We start from the raw sequence: 16,677 nt of genomic DNA on the forward strand, positions 1-16,677 counted from the left end.
CCCGAGTAATACCAGAGTGTAATGTTCCGGTTCCACTTAGCCGAATTTTTTTTAAGATTTGCGCTTTTTGTGATCTTTAATAAAAAACTTAGGATGCGTCAGTACTCATTATGGTTAGTTCTCCACATGTAGTATAATAATCATTCGATTTATAATAAGTACATACTTTCTCCACTGCGAACGGAGACCAATAGGTATCTACTATCTACTCACTAAATACTATGGTAGTAGGTAATTACACCAAGGAATTTTCTGAATAAGATGAATGAATCAGTGGTTCCATAATGCGGGCATACCGGTAGAATAAATAAATTAGTAGGTGGGAACTGGGTACTATAGGTACTATACTGAAATGACTGGATAGGCATCAACTTCAATGTGATGTCAATAAGTGCATGATGATATGAAATGTATTAAGAGCAAAGACCTACCAATCAATTAATGCATCAGCCTGCATGCGCCCACTGCAGACACACATAGGCACAGCTAGGCCATTTCGAGAGCTTGCCATGAAAACAAACCTCCGTCTTCCTCATCCGCCCGCTTGCCGCCACCTTCTTGAAGTCATCGTCTATCGATGAGTTTTTAAAAACATGCAAATAATAAAAGTACTATTGTAAAACAGGCAGGTAACTCAACGTAAGCAAGCATTATCAAAAGATTAACAGTGGTTTTAGTAAGAACAATCAGATCTTTCAAAAAAAATTAATGGATACTTGGATGCAAACTTTCCAAAAAAACAAGCAATTAATAAGCGTTTTAAATACTTAATTTTAAGAACAACCTGTCTGGTGTATAATTTTATAAACTTCTCGGAACTTTGAAACTTTGTCATTCAAGTTACGCCTATCTTAGAACGTTAATAAAAATATATGATTGCGGAAAAAATTGTTTCTAATGCAAATGAAATGTACCTAGGTACAAAATTATTACCAGCTGGTTGTTTGATCATGTTTCTTACCACTGATTCAACAATTGAAAGCATCAGAGTGTAGAATTTAGACATCGAAGAAATTAAACAAAGGCTAAAAGAGTAAACTAAAGCATTACGTAATGTAGCTAGCTATAAAAGCAAATTAGATAATAGGGAACATAAAATTATATGAGCCAGAGGTTATGTAGAGGGTTTACGAAAACGTGGCAAGCCAAAGGAAAGGTGGCAGCGGTCCTTAGAAGCAGAACTGAAAGCGTTAACCTTGATCATTACATACCATGTCTGTTGCGCAGGAATCATAAATTGGAGATTAGAAGTATCCACATTATGCGCCATCAGATGTTTAAGGGCTTAAAGCAGAAATAAATAAATTAGTAAAATAAGTACTTGGTACCGTTGGTAGTTGGTACCTAATGACCTAATAAGGTAACAGTCACAATTTTTGTTATTGGATTTTGTATTGGAGGTACTTATTTCATAAACTGCAAAAATTATTTCTACTGATTCTCTTTTTCTTCCTGATTTGTAAATGTTATTTGTAGTTATTCAGCTCATAACCGATAAGATTGAGACTTTAGGTCTACGTAGAGTAGACCTAAAGTCTCCCCCTTCCCCTTCAAGAGATCTATTTCCAACAGCAATCCATCAGCTGAGACGACAAGACAATAGATATAATACTTATTTCAAGAATGTAAAAGCGACTGATTTGTTTGTAGCAAACTTTTTCCAAGTGGCATGTCATCACAAAAATATTTTGGTTATCGTGTGTAGGTGCGAAGAATGTATCTCGGAAGCAGGAACACCTTCCTAAAATTGAATTCTGGCAAATTACCAAACGTTGCTCTCAAGCCGCTTGTGTCACACTGCTGTATTTGTGATGAAAGCCAAATCTATATTTAAAGAACATAACATTTCGCTTGAGTAAAAGTTTAAGAACTTCAATATCTTTAGAATTATGATGACTGTTTATGTTAGGTACCTACCTGTGTAAAAAAGTTCTTGGACATCAAAGTAAATACTTATTACTTTATAATATATGTAGTTGTAGGTAGATAGTACTTTAAAAATCAAAAAAAAAAATTGAAGGACTATTTTATTACATGGCCTGGGTGGAAAGTGTAAAATAAAATAATATTTTATCTTAGATAATCATCATCATTTACTTTTGCATGCGAATTCTAATGAGGAAAATCAAGCGGTAGCGACAATGAATGGCTATTTATTTGGTCAAGTGGAACTTGGATCCGCTGACTCACGATTATTATTACCTTTATCACATAATATCGCACATATATGAAAAGGTGACTTCATTTGTCTTTATACAGGTGTTTATAGAATATTAACAATTGGCGTTCAAACAACAAGATATTACTTATTGCCTAAAAGATAATAATATTTCTCTGGTGGGTACCTACCTATTATATTTAGCCACGTTGTACACTGATAAATCACTATAAAAATAAAATCAGCGCGCCGCGAATGTTAATTTAAAAGCGGTTATCTCAGAAATTGATTAACGGATTTTAATTAAGTTTTCCGAAACTAAAATAATGTCTGCCGGAGAAGGATTCTACATATTATTAGATAATATGCAATAACTTTAACGGTCACCCATTATTCGCGCTTTTTTCTCCATTTTACAGAATATAAAGTTTAGTACTTAGTTGAATCATTCTTGATTATGTATATAGATAGGTTGGTGCTTAAAAAGTTTCAAATTGCAAATGAAAGTTGAGCGCTGTACAAATAATAACGATTGTGAACAGAAATATTTTTGGCAATAATCTCGCGCGCTTACGAGTCAGCGTCATCAGTAAACTGCCTGCCTCGCGTTCCATTCCATCTCGTCTTTGCGTATATATTTCTGGAAGAAATGGAGAGATCAAATCAAATCAAATTATTTTATTTGCTTAAATGCGGGAGATCCCACAGCTCATCATCAAACGAATAATCCTACTACATTGGAAACACTGGGAATTGTGATTTCATAGTTCCCTTTCAAGATATTATGTATTGTGATTTGTGATTGTGATCTCCATGGTCGCTCCAAGTCGAGCGCGAGAGCATGCTATTGCAATCAACATTTACTCAAAAGGGGGATGGAGTGATGTATGAACAATGCGAATCGAAGTTTGGTAGATATACGTTTATTTTTTGCAAAATAAGTAACATTTTTTAATAAACTAAAGACCTTTAAAATTATTATTGAGTAAAGTTTAGATTTGGCTTAAAATAGAGATGGTTTAAAGGTCACAACTCACACCTTTCAAAATAATATTAAAAATTGTTTTAGAGCAGATTATTATAGGTATACGCAGAAGCGCGTTAGAAGTGTAACAAGTCTATGATATGAGTTGAGTATCTCCTAATGTCATAACTGATTGTAACTCTAACACAGGCAGCATTATTATCGATGATACACCTAATAATTTATACTTATAAGTAGACTGCAGAGTATACAGATCAGCACACTTTAAGAATTAGACGTGCTGGCGTACGTACACCTTGTATCTGCCATATGGTTGAACTTTCATTAAATTCCTTTGCGTTTGCGTGCCATTCATTCGCTATCGATTAGCTTGGTTTAAATAAGAAGGCGTTACGTAGTCAGTGTACAGAACACCTAACAAGGAGCACGGTGGCGGCGGCGGGGCGCGGCCGAGCGAGCGGCCCGTCACAGCAATGCGTCGGCAATCGGCATAGCGGTCAGGCGGCAGGCCAGCCAGCCGATGACCTGGATTTGAGGGAAGCCCGACTAGGTGGGGGAATATTTGCTCACTTCGAGGTTTTCTCTCAGTGCCACATAATACAATCCTCTCCATATTTACTTTCTTCTATACCTACTTAAAACACTACGTGCCCAATGCACCCAATAACTTCTATGACATAGACGTCATTGGGTGCACCATATACTTATTGTTAGATTACATGACTATTTAAATACCTAGCGAAGCAATTTCAAAGTCTTTATGTAAAAAGCAGGCGAGAGTAGATACGTATACATATAAATAGGTAGGTAAATATTGTGTGTTCATTTCAACGCTTGCCACCAAGACGGGTTTCCCGCCCACGCGACTTTATGGCGCCTGACCGGACCAACAATTTACTCAATAGAGGCTACGTTTCCAACGATTCAACGTTTGATGTTATTATTAAAGATCGGATGAATATTATTACATCATTACAGCTATGAAGACCACTCACTTTTTACTCGATTGATTTGAAATTGAGAAGCAAAAGTTTGAAAAGTTAGTATTTATATACAATAGAATAATATCGAATAGACGTAATTATAGGTTTAATAGGTACGAGTAGGTACACATTCTATGTACTTCTGTCCGTTTAATTTAGTAAGTAGGTAGAGATTTGTGTACTACTGAATCAGAGCCATTGATGGTGAAACTGTTAAGGAATGTCTGTCTACCCCCGTAGTGTTCTCAAGGTCGTGAAGTGACATGGCTGGCCAGCAACAGGCAAGTCTGCAAGAATGCCGACACAACAACGCAACAAGTGCCCGCGCCCCGCCGCCCTGTCTGAATAACTGCTTGCTTCTGATGTTATATTTTTTTTTATAATACACGAGCGCTTCTGTTACATATGTCATAACTAGTAGGTACCCTAACTTTATGTGCCTAGACTATATATTATTATTATGTATATTCGATAGAAACTGCTATTAGTAACCTTAGCTACACTGTTTGATTAAGTAAGTAGGAAAGTACCTACTTATAAACAAGGTAGGTACCAATCATGGATGTATAAAAACTCGTATCTATGTAGTTTTTTTACATAAAGAGTTAATAAGCATAACACAAATATTTTAGCTTAGATAGGTAGTTAAGGTATACATACACACATTTAGCTTAATATTATAATATTTTGTTGGTTGATAGCTACCTACGAGTACATACCTACCTAGTACCTAGTACTTACCTACCTATTCGTTTTCGTAACTCTCGGTGTTACATCTAGGGTTGGCAACTTTTTTTTTTTTGGCTGAGTAAATACCTATTACCTATGTAGTTTCAGCTTGTATACTAATGTTATAAACAAACAGTGTGTGTGTAAAAATGACTTCTCACGCGCCATTTAACTTTATGTGTCAAATATCATGTCAAAAGTAGGTACGATTCAGTCCTTATTTTAAAGGCGAACCGTATATTTGACATGACAGTTGACCCATAGAGTTAAAATGGCGCGTGAGAACTCATTTTGTACGGACTATATCTACCTATGTGGAGGGTTATCTCCAGAACCACTGCACTTACTTAATTGAAAAATTCTTTCACTTCTTAACTTGTCGGCTTGAATTAACTTATAGAGAGGGTAGCTACTTAATGAAATAGATGATATTAAGTTAATAGCAGATCATGGGATTTGTGAATTTAATGGATACTTCAAGTGTAATTGACATTCGTCAATTCCGTATATCACTAGTTTCCTGACCAACAAGCAACAATCGAGCGACTGGGCGCTATCAACATAGCGCGTGCGTCATCGCCTCCGCACTACTGATAAGCGCCTTGAATTATCATTGCAAATAATGTGTTTATACATTCATATCTGAGTCGAGTGTCGAGGAGTTTCTCCACTAGAAGTTATCATCTCACAGTTTACCGACTAAATAAGTAAGATTAATATCCACAATGACGCGGCCGTTATTTGTCTTTGAGCGAAATATCATATAGGTAGGTATATTATGCCAAGTGCTAACAGAAATTTGATAAAGAGGTCGTGATAGCGAGTTCACGCGATAAGTTAAATATAGGAAAATGCCACTACCTATATTAGGTATGTGTCAGTCTCTTTGAGATGAAAATAATAATATTTAAAATTAAATAGCATAATATTATGTGGCTAGTAGTAGATACCTACCAGGTTTCAAGCTAATTAGGTAAGTAGGTATACTTGATACATTTTATTTCATAGAGTGAAATCTAGTAGGTAGGTAGTACCTTTAAATAATAGTAAGTATCTATAAAGAAAAAGAGTGCGAATTTTGTGTTTCTGGAGAGTAGGTAATCTCCGGAAGCACTACATCTATTTGAAAGGTATTTAGACTTACGTACCTAGGTATTTACAGTATTTCAGATAAAAATAGACTTATTATAGGTATAGGTATACTTATATCAAATCTACCCGAGCCAAGTCCGGCGAATCAGCTAGTAAGTACTTACCTGTACCTACTTGTAATGTAATTAATACGAATGTGTTAAGATAATTTTTGTATACTTACCTACTTAGAGAATTTTAAATCATTAAATGAACAGTGGCATGTAAAGGCAATACCCGTTCTAGTCGAGCGCAACCGTTACGAAATCACTGCTGCATGAAAATTACTTATAGGTAGGTATTAAGTAGGTACCTAGGTAGGCACCTAAGATTGGTTGGAGCTACCGATACTTAGTTCTCTACCTATAGTAGGTATAACGAAATTAAACGTGCAATCTCAACATAATATTTTAAATAATTAGTACTTATGTAGGTACTTACCTACTTAATATTAATAACCACAGCCACAATCGATGTGCCTAAGTATTATGATTAAATACCTAGGTATGTACCCATTCATAATTCATATTCAATAAGTAGATTAATAGAGTAGGTATTGAATATAGGTAAATTATAAAATTAAGGGAACACAATGTGCTTGTGTCCCATTAATTTTATAATTTGATTACCTTGATAAGTTTGATAGATTTGATACCAGATCAGAAGTTATAGTTAGATACATGTGTACGAGATTGTGTTGACTAAGCAGTAAGCACATATTTTGCATATTTTTATCATAATTCGTAAAGATGGCACTGTAATCGCAGTGTTAAAGTCCGTGCATATATAGATAGGTATAAATAGAATAGGACGCGCGACCGATCCGGTTGCGGCGAAGGAAGGAGATAGATAGAACGCGCCATGAATCACTTCGCCGTGAGCAAACAGCCGCACACGAGGCGCACACTCGCACAATCCGAGAGCCGCGCGGAGAGGTCGCGGACAGCGGGGGCGGGGAGCTATGCCCGAACGGAACGAAACGATACGAGCGACAAAGTACAACTAAAAACAGTTTAACAGACAACCGCGGCGTGGTAACGTGCGTCGCTCGTTTCTGTAATGTACGTTCATCCGAAATACATTCACGGCTCTTAGATTAAATAGGAAATTACTTACGTGTGAATAATTATTATCATAAGCGAAAGAGAGTGGTATTTGAGTTGGAGTGTAAGTGTGACGTTAACAGAGGTGTACCTACCTATGCGAGTGTGTGTGTCGTGGCGTGGATCGTCGCGCAATTATTAACGATGATTCACTTGCGCGCGGGTGAAATGCAGCCTATCGGACTTGTTGACATATGTTCAGGAGGAGTAAACAAATGATATCAAGAATACTCCTAATATAATGGTGGATTGATTCATTGTCCCGCGGCCGGTAAGACATCTTTATTAAGATTTGTAATATATTTGAGCTATCTATGTATTACGATTAGGAAGGATGACGTTTGCCAAATTCCACTAGGAACCTAGGTACTTAACTATGAATAATTATAATTCATTCAAAATACAACCTAAGTGGGCACCCCTATCTAATCACAAGCTTAATGTTTCTTATTGATAGTAATAAATACACAAAAAGGTAACTATTTTGGCATATATTTAGCATTTTTTAGTCGAAAATTCAGCTGATACACAAATTGAGATTTATGTAAACGTCTATAACTACTAGTAGTAGTAACAAAAAGTATTATAATTAGATTTATTCAGTAAATTATAACCAGTGGAAGTGGCTACCTATAATGTTTTAGGTCTCAGAACCTATGTAGGTATTTAGTGAATAAGACACAAGCGTCGTATTCTGTAGTAATTTAGGCATCGCTCTATTAAAATTTTAAATAAATAAGTTATTAAATGTAATACTTATACCTAACCAGATACCTACATAATATTATAATCGCTAATATGGTTAGACCTAGGACACAAAAGCAATACCTAGGTAAATGTCTTGCTGTTGTTAGCTACCTACCTATATCTGCGTACAAAATCAATGTACGTTATGTACATTAAATGAAAGTATATTTTTGTTTGTTTTTTAAAAATCCATTCCTATTACTAGGTAGTTGTTCTTGGGACTTGCGGAAAGTTACTGATATAGCATTATCAACGGTTGTCATTCATACAAAGTGGCATCGCAATTTGCAACGCATGCCGGGCATTAGCTAGCCTATTTTATATCTCATCACTGTACTTAATTGAAAAAAAATTAACTTAATTCTCTGACCATCTTCAAAGAAGTAAAAGTCCGATAAGACTCAGGCTATATATTCTGCATAGATTCCGTGGTTTGCAATAGAACTTTCAATATTTTAACGAAAAGGGGTTATGTCTTATATTTACATGACAGGTTTTGTCAGTCTCAGGTAAAGTTTTGTTTCTCACTGTCTGCCGACTATAGGCCATATTTTAATGCTATGCACAGATAGTTAAGTAGGGGGCGAAACAGGCTGGTAGCGGCGTGCTGGCGGCAGACACAGGCGTCGCCAGGGCCGCCTGGCTTGGCGCCAGGCCGGCGGGCGGCGGCCGATCATCGGGATTCCTTTGTCTCTAACACATCTATAGATTTCTATAACACATCAAAATGTGATTCTCGTTTTATTATTATTATTCCTTCGATTATAAATTTAGAAACTGGTTAGATACCTACTAACAAAGAATTAAAATTCTTTGAAGGTTTAATTCAACATTTTACAAATATGTGCTTAGGTTAAAAGAGGGCAGGCAATAATAATTTTTACTTGGATATCATACGGTCTCGTTAATAAGTACACTTATACAGTATCAAGCGACTCAAGTGTATTCTACGCCGATTTGAACAATTCGCTACGTCTGTGTGCGTAATGCGTACTGCGCTTATTTGCTCGTTCGTTATAAACGAGTGGAGCGGCTTGCTTGTCTCCGGTTCTCAGAAATTGTAACGCCTTCTTAGAACGTAGCAAGTAGCAACGCAGCCCTCTACAAAATGCCTCGAGTGAGCGCAAACCGAGGTCGTCATTCTTACCACTACACGCGTTTGGATTGTATCTAGATAAACATTAAACACCCACACATGCAATCAAGCATTCTTTAACATCTTGCTCTTTTTAAGATTTGATATAGGTAATATGTGTTATGTACCTATTATGCACTTAGTGTCATAGTTAATTTCTACGTAGGTATAAAAGTCTCGTAAATACAATACTTTAGTAACCTTTAGCTTATATTCTTAAATTTAATTAAGTATGTATTTATTTTGTTTCTACTTTCTATTAAGTAATCTTAGCAAACTGAATTATTAATCATAACATGTTTTAAAGTCGATATTATTTTTTGTAAGATAATAACTAAACGAAAAAGCAATAGGAAAATAGTTACGGGGATATCCTCGTGTGTAGAACGCAAGTTCGTGCTTACGTCATGATGATGTCACTACGTACTATTAAACACATAGGACATAACATAGCACAGGCGTCTTGCGTCAAACAGTCGCCGCAATGTTCTTCAAATGATGTATGATAAAATACGTATATACAATATCGTTGCAAATATATTATACCAACATAACTACATTATAATTATTTTCTTAAATTACAATTGCTATATTTTATCAGATTTTGCGAAGTTAATATTCTATTAAGCATATAATATTATCGTAACTTTAGTTTTAAGTTTACGTAATTAATTATCGCCGCTATATCAACTTATAAATCTAACAATTGTGATCATCAAAAAGAGTACAATAGTACCTACCTACTTTGAATGATTTGATTTGATTAATTTTAAGAAATGAAACCGACTGACTGACATCAACGAATAGCTCAAACTCTGCACTCACCACTGCATTCAGAAACTTAGATTTTGCATGTAGGTTCTCTTGGTATTCCAATTCCAATAAGAAAGAATTGATATTCCAATAGAAAGAACTTCTATCCTCCACATAAAAGACTTGTCCTGACTGACTTATCTATCAACACACAGCCTAAATCGCTAGGGTTATAAACTTGATATTTTGTCAATAGGTTCCTTTTTAACTTAGGCACGCAATAAGAATTTTTGGAAATTCCACCTCTGAAAATACGTCATTTATAGGATTACTTCGTTGTCTGTCTGTCTATCGTCATGTCTGTCAAGAAACCTATAGGGTACTTCCCCTTGACCTAGAATCATGAAATTTGGCAGGTAGGTAGGTCTTACAGCACAAATAAAGGGAGGAATCCGAAAACTGTGAACTTGTAGTTAACATCACAAAAAAATTAAAATGTGTTCATGAACAAATAATTTGTATTTTCAATTTTTAAAGTAAGATAACTAAATGGTTTGAGTCTGAGTTACTACTAATCACTAAAATGTACACAAATACTAACTTTTACTTACGACTTTATGCGAGTGGATTTAGTGATTTTAAAAATCCTGTTGGAAATTCTTAAAGTGAAGGTCTACGATCTATTTACACCTAAAGACCTATATGCAAAATCTAGTTTCTAGAACCATAGTGTTTTGAGCTGTACCTACTGCACGTTGATATGTAAATCAGTTAGTTTGCCCTTGTATAGGTAGAAGATAGGATTCTTTTGTGTTTATTGATTTATTTTTGCATTCTATTACAGGTCCGAAAGTCGCGTAAAAGATGCCGCTAACTCAAGAAAAACGCTTGGATAATTTCTCTAACAACAATGACCACAGCTATCTTCATAAAAAGTTCAAAAAGATGGCATCTACTATGTCAATGCTTCCGAGTAGTTCGATCAAGGGGGAAGAAAGTGGATATCATGAAACCAGTCTTTTACAAGTTACTAGTAGTTCTACTATAAGCAACGGAAGTATTGCAGCAGCTCACCCAGAAATAGAAAAAATTAAAAATATATACGATAAACGCAGCATGGATGTGGAAAAAAATGTACAAACTAATTTTAACGATGAAAACTTTAGCTTAAGTGATGTAAATAGTTTTGTTCAAATACCTGGTAAAACCAGTTTTTCTGAAGAATTTTTAAATAAGACTGAAAACCTTGAAAATGATTTTATAAAGGAAACTTACAGTGGAGGTACAGGACGATATATATGCCCATATTGTAAGATATCATGTGCCAAGCCTTCAGTTCTACAAAAACATATCAGAGCTCATACAAATGAGAGACCGTTTCCATGTATACCTTGTGGATTTGCTTTTAAAACAAAATCAAATTTATATAAACATAGAAGATCAAGAACGCATGCTTTGCGATTACAAGGTGCTGATATTGCCAGCGCAATTAACGATGATGAGCTGTCCGGTGATTCCGAAAGTGACACTTCAATTCCACCAACGTCCTTATCAGGTTCAGATAGGGATCAGAGTTCGGATACTTCAATGATTCGATCAGAAAAGAGACCTAATGAGTTTTCCTCTCCAGAGTTAACCAATGACAGTAACAATATGACACTACACATACTTTCTACTTTAAATGACAACAAATCGAAAACTATTTATAAACCCAAGTTCAGAGCAGCTTTTTATCATGGAATGGATGAGAAAGATAAGATAAAAAAGACTATTTCACAGAATGCTGACTTTTTTACGGAACATATCTCTAAAATTATATCAGATAATGAGGCCATTATTGATGTTATTGAAACTCCTTTACAAAAAAAGTATGGCAAAATTAAACAAATTGCGGAAAGTAAGCAATTTTTAAATGAAATAGAAATTACACCAGAACTGACACCATTAAATTTAACGAAAAATTGTTACGATACGGACAATTTGATACGAAAGAGGTCTCACTCAGAAAGTTTTGCACAGATCCTTGAAGATCAAAAGCATCCACTAAATCCCGAAGGTTCAATAATTAAAGATCTGCTTCTGAAAACTAAGGCCAATGCACTTAACCCTGTGACAAATGAAATAGTTGATGGGTTGGGACCTCTCTATGTTTGTCCTGTATGTCAAATAGTATATAGAAGTGCTGATAACTTAGACGTTCACAGGTTATATTATTGCAAAGGTGCCCTATCGAACAATTCCACAGTAGTAAATAATGCTCAAAAAGAAGTAAAAAGTGCAAGACCAGAAAACATATTTTTTAGAAGTAATTCCATTAATGTTCGATTGCCTGAAAATACGATGACTCCAGGTTCCAGAACTAACATTTCGATTAAATCGCCACCTTTAAAAAATAAACCTGATAATCTTGTGATTTTAAAGCCAGATTGTAATGACGTGATTGCCCCGTTACCATCTCCAGGACCACTACTTGGTAACACGAGACTTGTGGATTCTAGATTACCGTCTGAATTCAATAAAAAGACTGAGACATTAAAAATAAGGCCTAAAGAATCTAGTCCAAAGCGACGACTTGATAGCAGATCAGAAACATACAGTCCACGTCTACTTGATAACTCATCACCTCGGTCTGCAGACATATATTCTCAACCTAAAATGAGATGTATGGAAATAAATACGTCTTCTTTGAGATTAATGGAGGAAATGTCACCACACATAAGGCATAATTCTACGTCGCTTCAAATGTTTGGAGGTGAAGTAAAAATTGTTGATCACTCTGGCAGTACTACAACTCTACGCATTGAACCCAGTAAAACTCAACTATCTCCCATTTTAATACATCAAAATCTTTCACCTTCAAAGTACGCTAATGATTTAGAAGCAAGCAGCGTTGTCGTAAGATCAGGTCTTCATTCTGGAGGCACAATTGTCCATAATCCTCCTACACCAAAAGAAACTGTTAGCACGCCTCAGATTCAAACCTCCAGGATTTCAGCGTCAACTCCGACCGCCCAAAGTTCAAACTTGCTAAATATTCATGACATAACTCACTTCCAATTTCCACCGTTAAGTGCCATTACAGCATATAATCCCTTAACGCTGCCTCCGCTTAGTCCCTCTTCGTCACCTAACGGCGCTACAACTATATTTCACGGGGGCAAACTGATACCTCATGTCCCAGGAATACCTGGTCCCAATACCCCTGGCTTACTGGTCGGAAATAATAACATACAAATAAAAAACAATGAGTCTATTAAGAACGTGGGCAAGTTAGAGAACATTTCAGATAATTCATCAGTTAACATGCCCAGAAAAGGAAGTACAAATTACGACAGAATTTTTAATTCGAAAAGTCCTAATACAAAATTTTCTACTAACGAAATAGAGAGACATAGCCAAAATAAAGATAGTTACAATGCAGAATTACAAAGCATTTCAACCGTGCCAATTATAAAAATTAAACACGTAGATGAACCTGTTCCTACTACTTCATTTCCAGCTAACAATAATGTCAGAGTAGCTTTACGAACTGAAGGTGCTGTTAAACGAAATGCTGAGGGGTTTCCAAGAATGCCTGTATTGAAAGAAAATACAAATTATTTATTTATTAAGAGCAAAGTCAAGGATTCTAATTTTCAATCTTCTAAAAATGCCGATAGTAAACCTGAAAATGAAATAAAAAAATTCAATTTCGAAAATCTGATAACTAAAGTAGAAATATATAACAATCAACTACAAAATTCTTCAGAGCCCCAGAAAAATTGTAAAACTCTGGAAACATGCGCCACATCAATTCAGAACGAAAGATCAGAAACATCCTACTTTCAAAAAAATTTAGCAGCAAAGACACTAAGCGATGAGAGAAAACCTAAGTTTTTAAGACCATCAACATTGCCTCTAAAACCCGGCACATTTACTCCAAAAAAACACCATGGAATAACACCTAATGCCAATACAATGCCATTAATATCTCCCGAAACTCCCCGCCCAGCAAAAGCTTATGGGCAACTCTATCTAAATGGCAATGCTTACACGTACTTGGGTTTGAAATGCTCAACTAAAGTTTTTTACTGCACTATCAATCGTCCACAGCCAACTTATGTACCGAATCAACATTTCCTATCGATGTATAGTAATTGGCAGGTAATTACAACAAAATGTAATCTTGAATGTAATATGTGTTTGTTGGTCGATTGTGTAGTAAATGAGTAACTATATTTACAGTTATTATCTGAGCTGACGCCAGACCCGCTGGGACTGTCAGCATCGTCTGCTATGTCTCTATATGACTCACGTCATCGACCGCAAAACGTGGCTGTAGCTGTGATTAAACAGGATCTCATATTGACTCATTCATCGCAATGGAACAAAAATCCGAAGGACAATAAACAGGTATAAAACATAAGCTACTGCAATATTTTACAATTATTCATTTTTGTTAATGTAGTTTTGTATTCAACATTATACCGGTTGACTTAGATTTTATTTAGTTTTTTCCTGTAATTTCTATAAGATAAAACTTCAACGATTTAGTCAGATAGCAGAAGAGCATCATATTTTGTAAAACTATATTCTTAAAAATGGATATTAAAATATAATAATAAAATCCAGAGTTAACAGAATGAATGAATGAATATATACTTTTATTGTGTACCACAAAATGTGCATCGAGGTAGCACAAACGCTATGTAAGCATTTATTAATAGCATAGAGTCATATAAAAGTTATGTTGTCGCGATTAATTACTTGAATATATTATGTAGTTAGATAGTAATTTATAATTAATTAGCTTTATAGCATAAAAATACGCTAGTAATATTATGACTAATAATAATTGCTACTTTTTACGTATATTTTATGGGACACTCCCAAGGACACTCGATTTAAATTTTTTAACGGCAAAATCGTGTTAAGTATCGATATGTGACTAAGCTGTTTTTTTTACGGTAGTTGAAAATTGGCTGTGTATAGTAGTTTTTAAAATAAGCTTTCTAGACGGTTATAGCATTAATATACAGGGAGGACTTATATTTTATTCCACCAGTCGATACAGTCAATGTTAAAGATATTTATTTCTCCAGGAAGCATTAGGTCTACCTACTCGTCTATCGTATAAGAAAGATATTCATAAAATCAAATACATATTTAGTATTTATACAATTTCTTTAATCAATATTACCTACCTACAACTGATTACTTTCAACAAGTAAAAAACACGTTATAATTTTCTTGTAACTAACATCCAAAGACATTGTTTGAAGTACAAGATTGCTAATTATCACTAAGTAGCTTGTTGAATAAGAAAATTGTTTAATGCTAATAATAATTTTGTATGCAAAATTTCCTTCTTACATTTTGATCATTTTTATCGATTTTGTTTTGTTTTGCTTCCATTTAGTAATTGTGTAATAATAGCGTATCAAGAACAATTCCATTTATTAGAAGCTTACTTTTCAGACGACAAACTACTAAATATTTTTATCTTTTACAATCGGTTTATTTTCGGAATTTTTAGATGGTTTAGAAAATATTTGAATGCAGTTTTGTTTCTTTTCATAAATAAGAGAGTGTGTCCCTTAAGTAAAATTATCTAAGTTAAGGATTTAAGGTAGTTTCCATCCTGGGCCCATAATTTTTCCAATCTGTATATATAGTACTCGTAAAAAAGCAACTTTTGTAACTATTCATCTGTTTACTGTATAAAACATTGTTTACTGTAAACATGTACACAACTGATTTGCTTGACTTAATTTAATCTAATATCACAAAAAAAATAAAAGTTAGTATGTAGGGGTAATCTCCAGAAATAATGAAAATATAAATGTAGCTTGTTTAAAATTATTGCTTTATACAATGTCGTTATAATAAACGTCTATATAGCTGTTATCAAGCTTGCTATGCTGTAAAGAAAATAAACTATTAATCATGTCTGTATCCTAATTATAAATTTCGTAAATCACGACAACATTTACATAACTTTTAACTCTATGTCATTAAGAAAATGCTTATTAGATAGCGTTTGTGCTACCTGGGATGCTAGGATGTAATCGTAAGTTACACAATTTTAAAATTTCAGATTATACCTTTTATGGATACAAGAAGGTCCGACGAATTGAGAAATATTGCTGAAAATATTGCAACATCCAAAAAAGAAGTAACTGGTGGATTCGAAAGTAATGAAGAATATACATATGTACGTGGTCGTGGCAGAGGACGTTACGTTTGTTCTGAATGTGGGATTCGTTGTAAAAAGCCCTCTATGCTGAAGAAACACATTCGAACTCACACTGATGTCCGACCTTACACATGCGTTCATTGCGTTTTTAGGTAAATATACTATATAAAAGGTTATTGTTTTAAAAATCATTTATTATATTATTAACAATAGCAGACATTTCAGCTTTAAAACAAAGGGCAACTTGACAAAACACATGAAAAGTAAAGCTCATTACAAAAAATGCTGCGAGTTAGGAATAAATCCAAATGACGGGAATGACGGCGAAGGTGTCGAAATGGCGCAGTGCTCAGGTGAAACCGATGACGAAACTGATTCGGACGGCGATGAAGGGAATGAAGGCGAAACAGAGTCAAGTGGTATGTGATCTATTAATTATCTTTTCTTAATGAGGCTGCTTTAAGGCATGCCAACTACGTTATTAATATAATAAATAATCGAACTATAAAACATTTATGTCTAACAATAATAAATCGTAGTAAACGATTTTAAACTAATTAATGAAAAGTACTGAAATGTATGTTGTAATCTTAATGTAAGTGAACAGTATGTTCTTTTTGAGAATAAATTCTTTAAACCGAATGAAAAGTATAAATAAATGTGAACTGCTGCTTATTATTATGATTTGTTGGTAGTGACTAGTATCAAATTAACAGTAGTTATTATTTATTATTTATTCACCTATCAAGGGAAATAGGAATCCCAATTTAATAATATC

At 34.6% G+C, this 16,677-nt stretch overlaps 1 protein-coding gene across 6 annotated transcripts in view; it reads left to right on the forward strand.

Annotated features, from left to right (window-relative positions):
- Positions 1 to 16,677, forward strand: part of LOC123875952 — a 34,555-nt gene that overhangs the window by 7,232 nt on the left and 10,646 nt on the right. The window contains exons 1-5 of one of the 6 annotated variants that reach the window (XM_045922073.1): positions 6,855 to 7,360; positions 10,569 to 13,867; positions 13,949 to 14,116; positions 15,801 to 16,051; positions 16,113 to 16,318. In XM_045922073.1, coding sequence (XP_045778029.1) covers positions 10,589 to 13,867; positions 13,949 to 14,116; positions 15,801 to 16,051; positions 16,113 to 16,318 — 3,904 coding nt within the window. In that variant the 5' untranslated portion in view covers positions 6,855 to 7,360; positions 10,569 to 10,588. Of the gene's footprint in view, positions 1 to 6,854; positions 7,361 to 10,568; positions 13,868 to 13,948; positions 14,117 to 15,800; positions 16,052 to 16,112; positions 16,319 to 16,677 lie in introns of those variants that run through there. The other 5 variants (XM_045922091.1, XM_045922099.1, XM_045922108.1 and 2 more) reach the window with 5 other exon arrangements.

This window comes from Maniola jurtina, chromosome 2, assembly GCF_905333055.1.
Source record: "Maniola jurtina chromosome 2, ilManJurt1.1, whole genome shotgun sequence".
Taxonomy (NCBI): Eukaryota; Metazoa; Arthropoda; class Insecta; order Lepidoptera; family Nymphalidae; genus Maniola; species Maniola jurtina.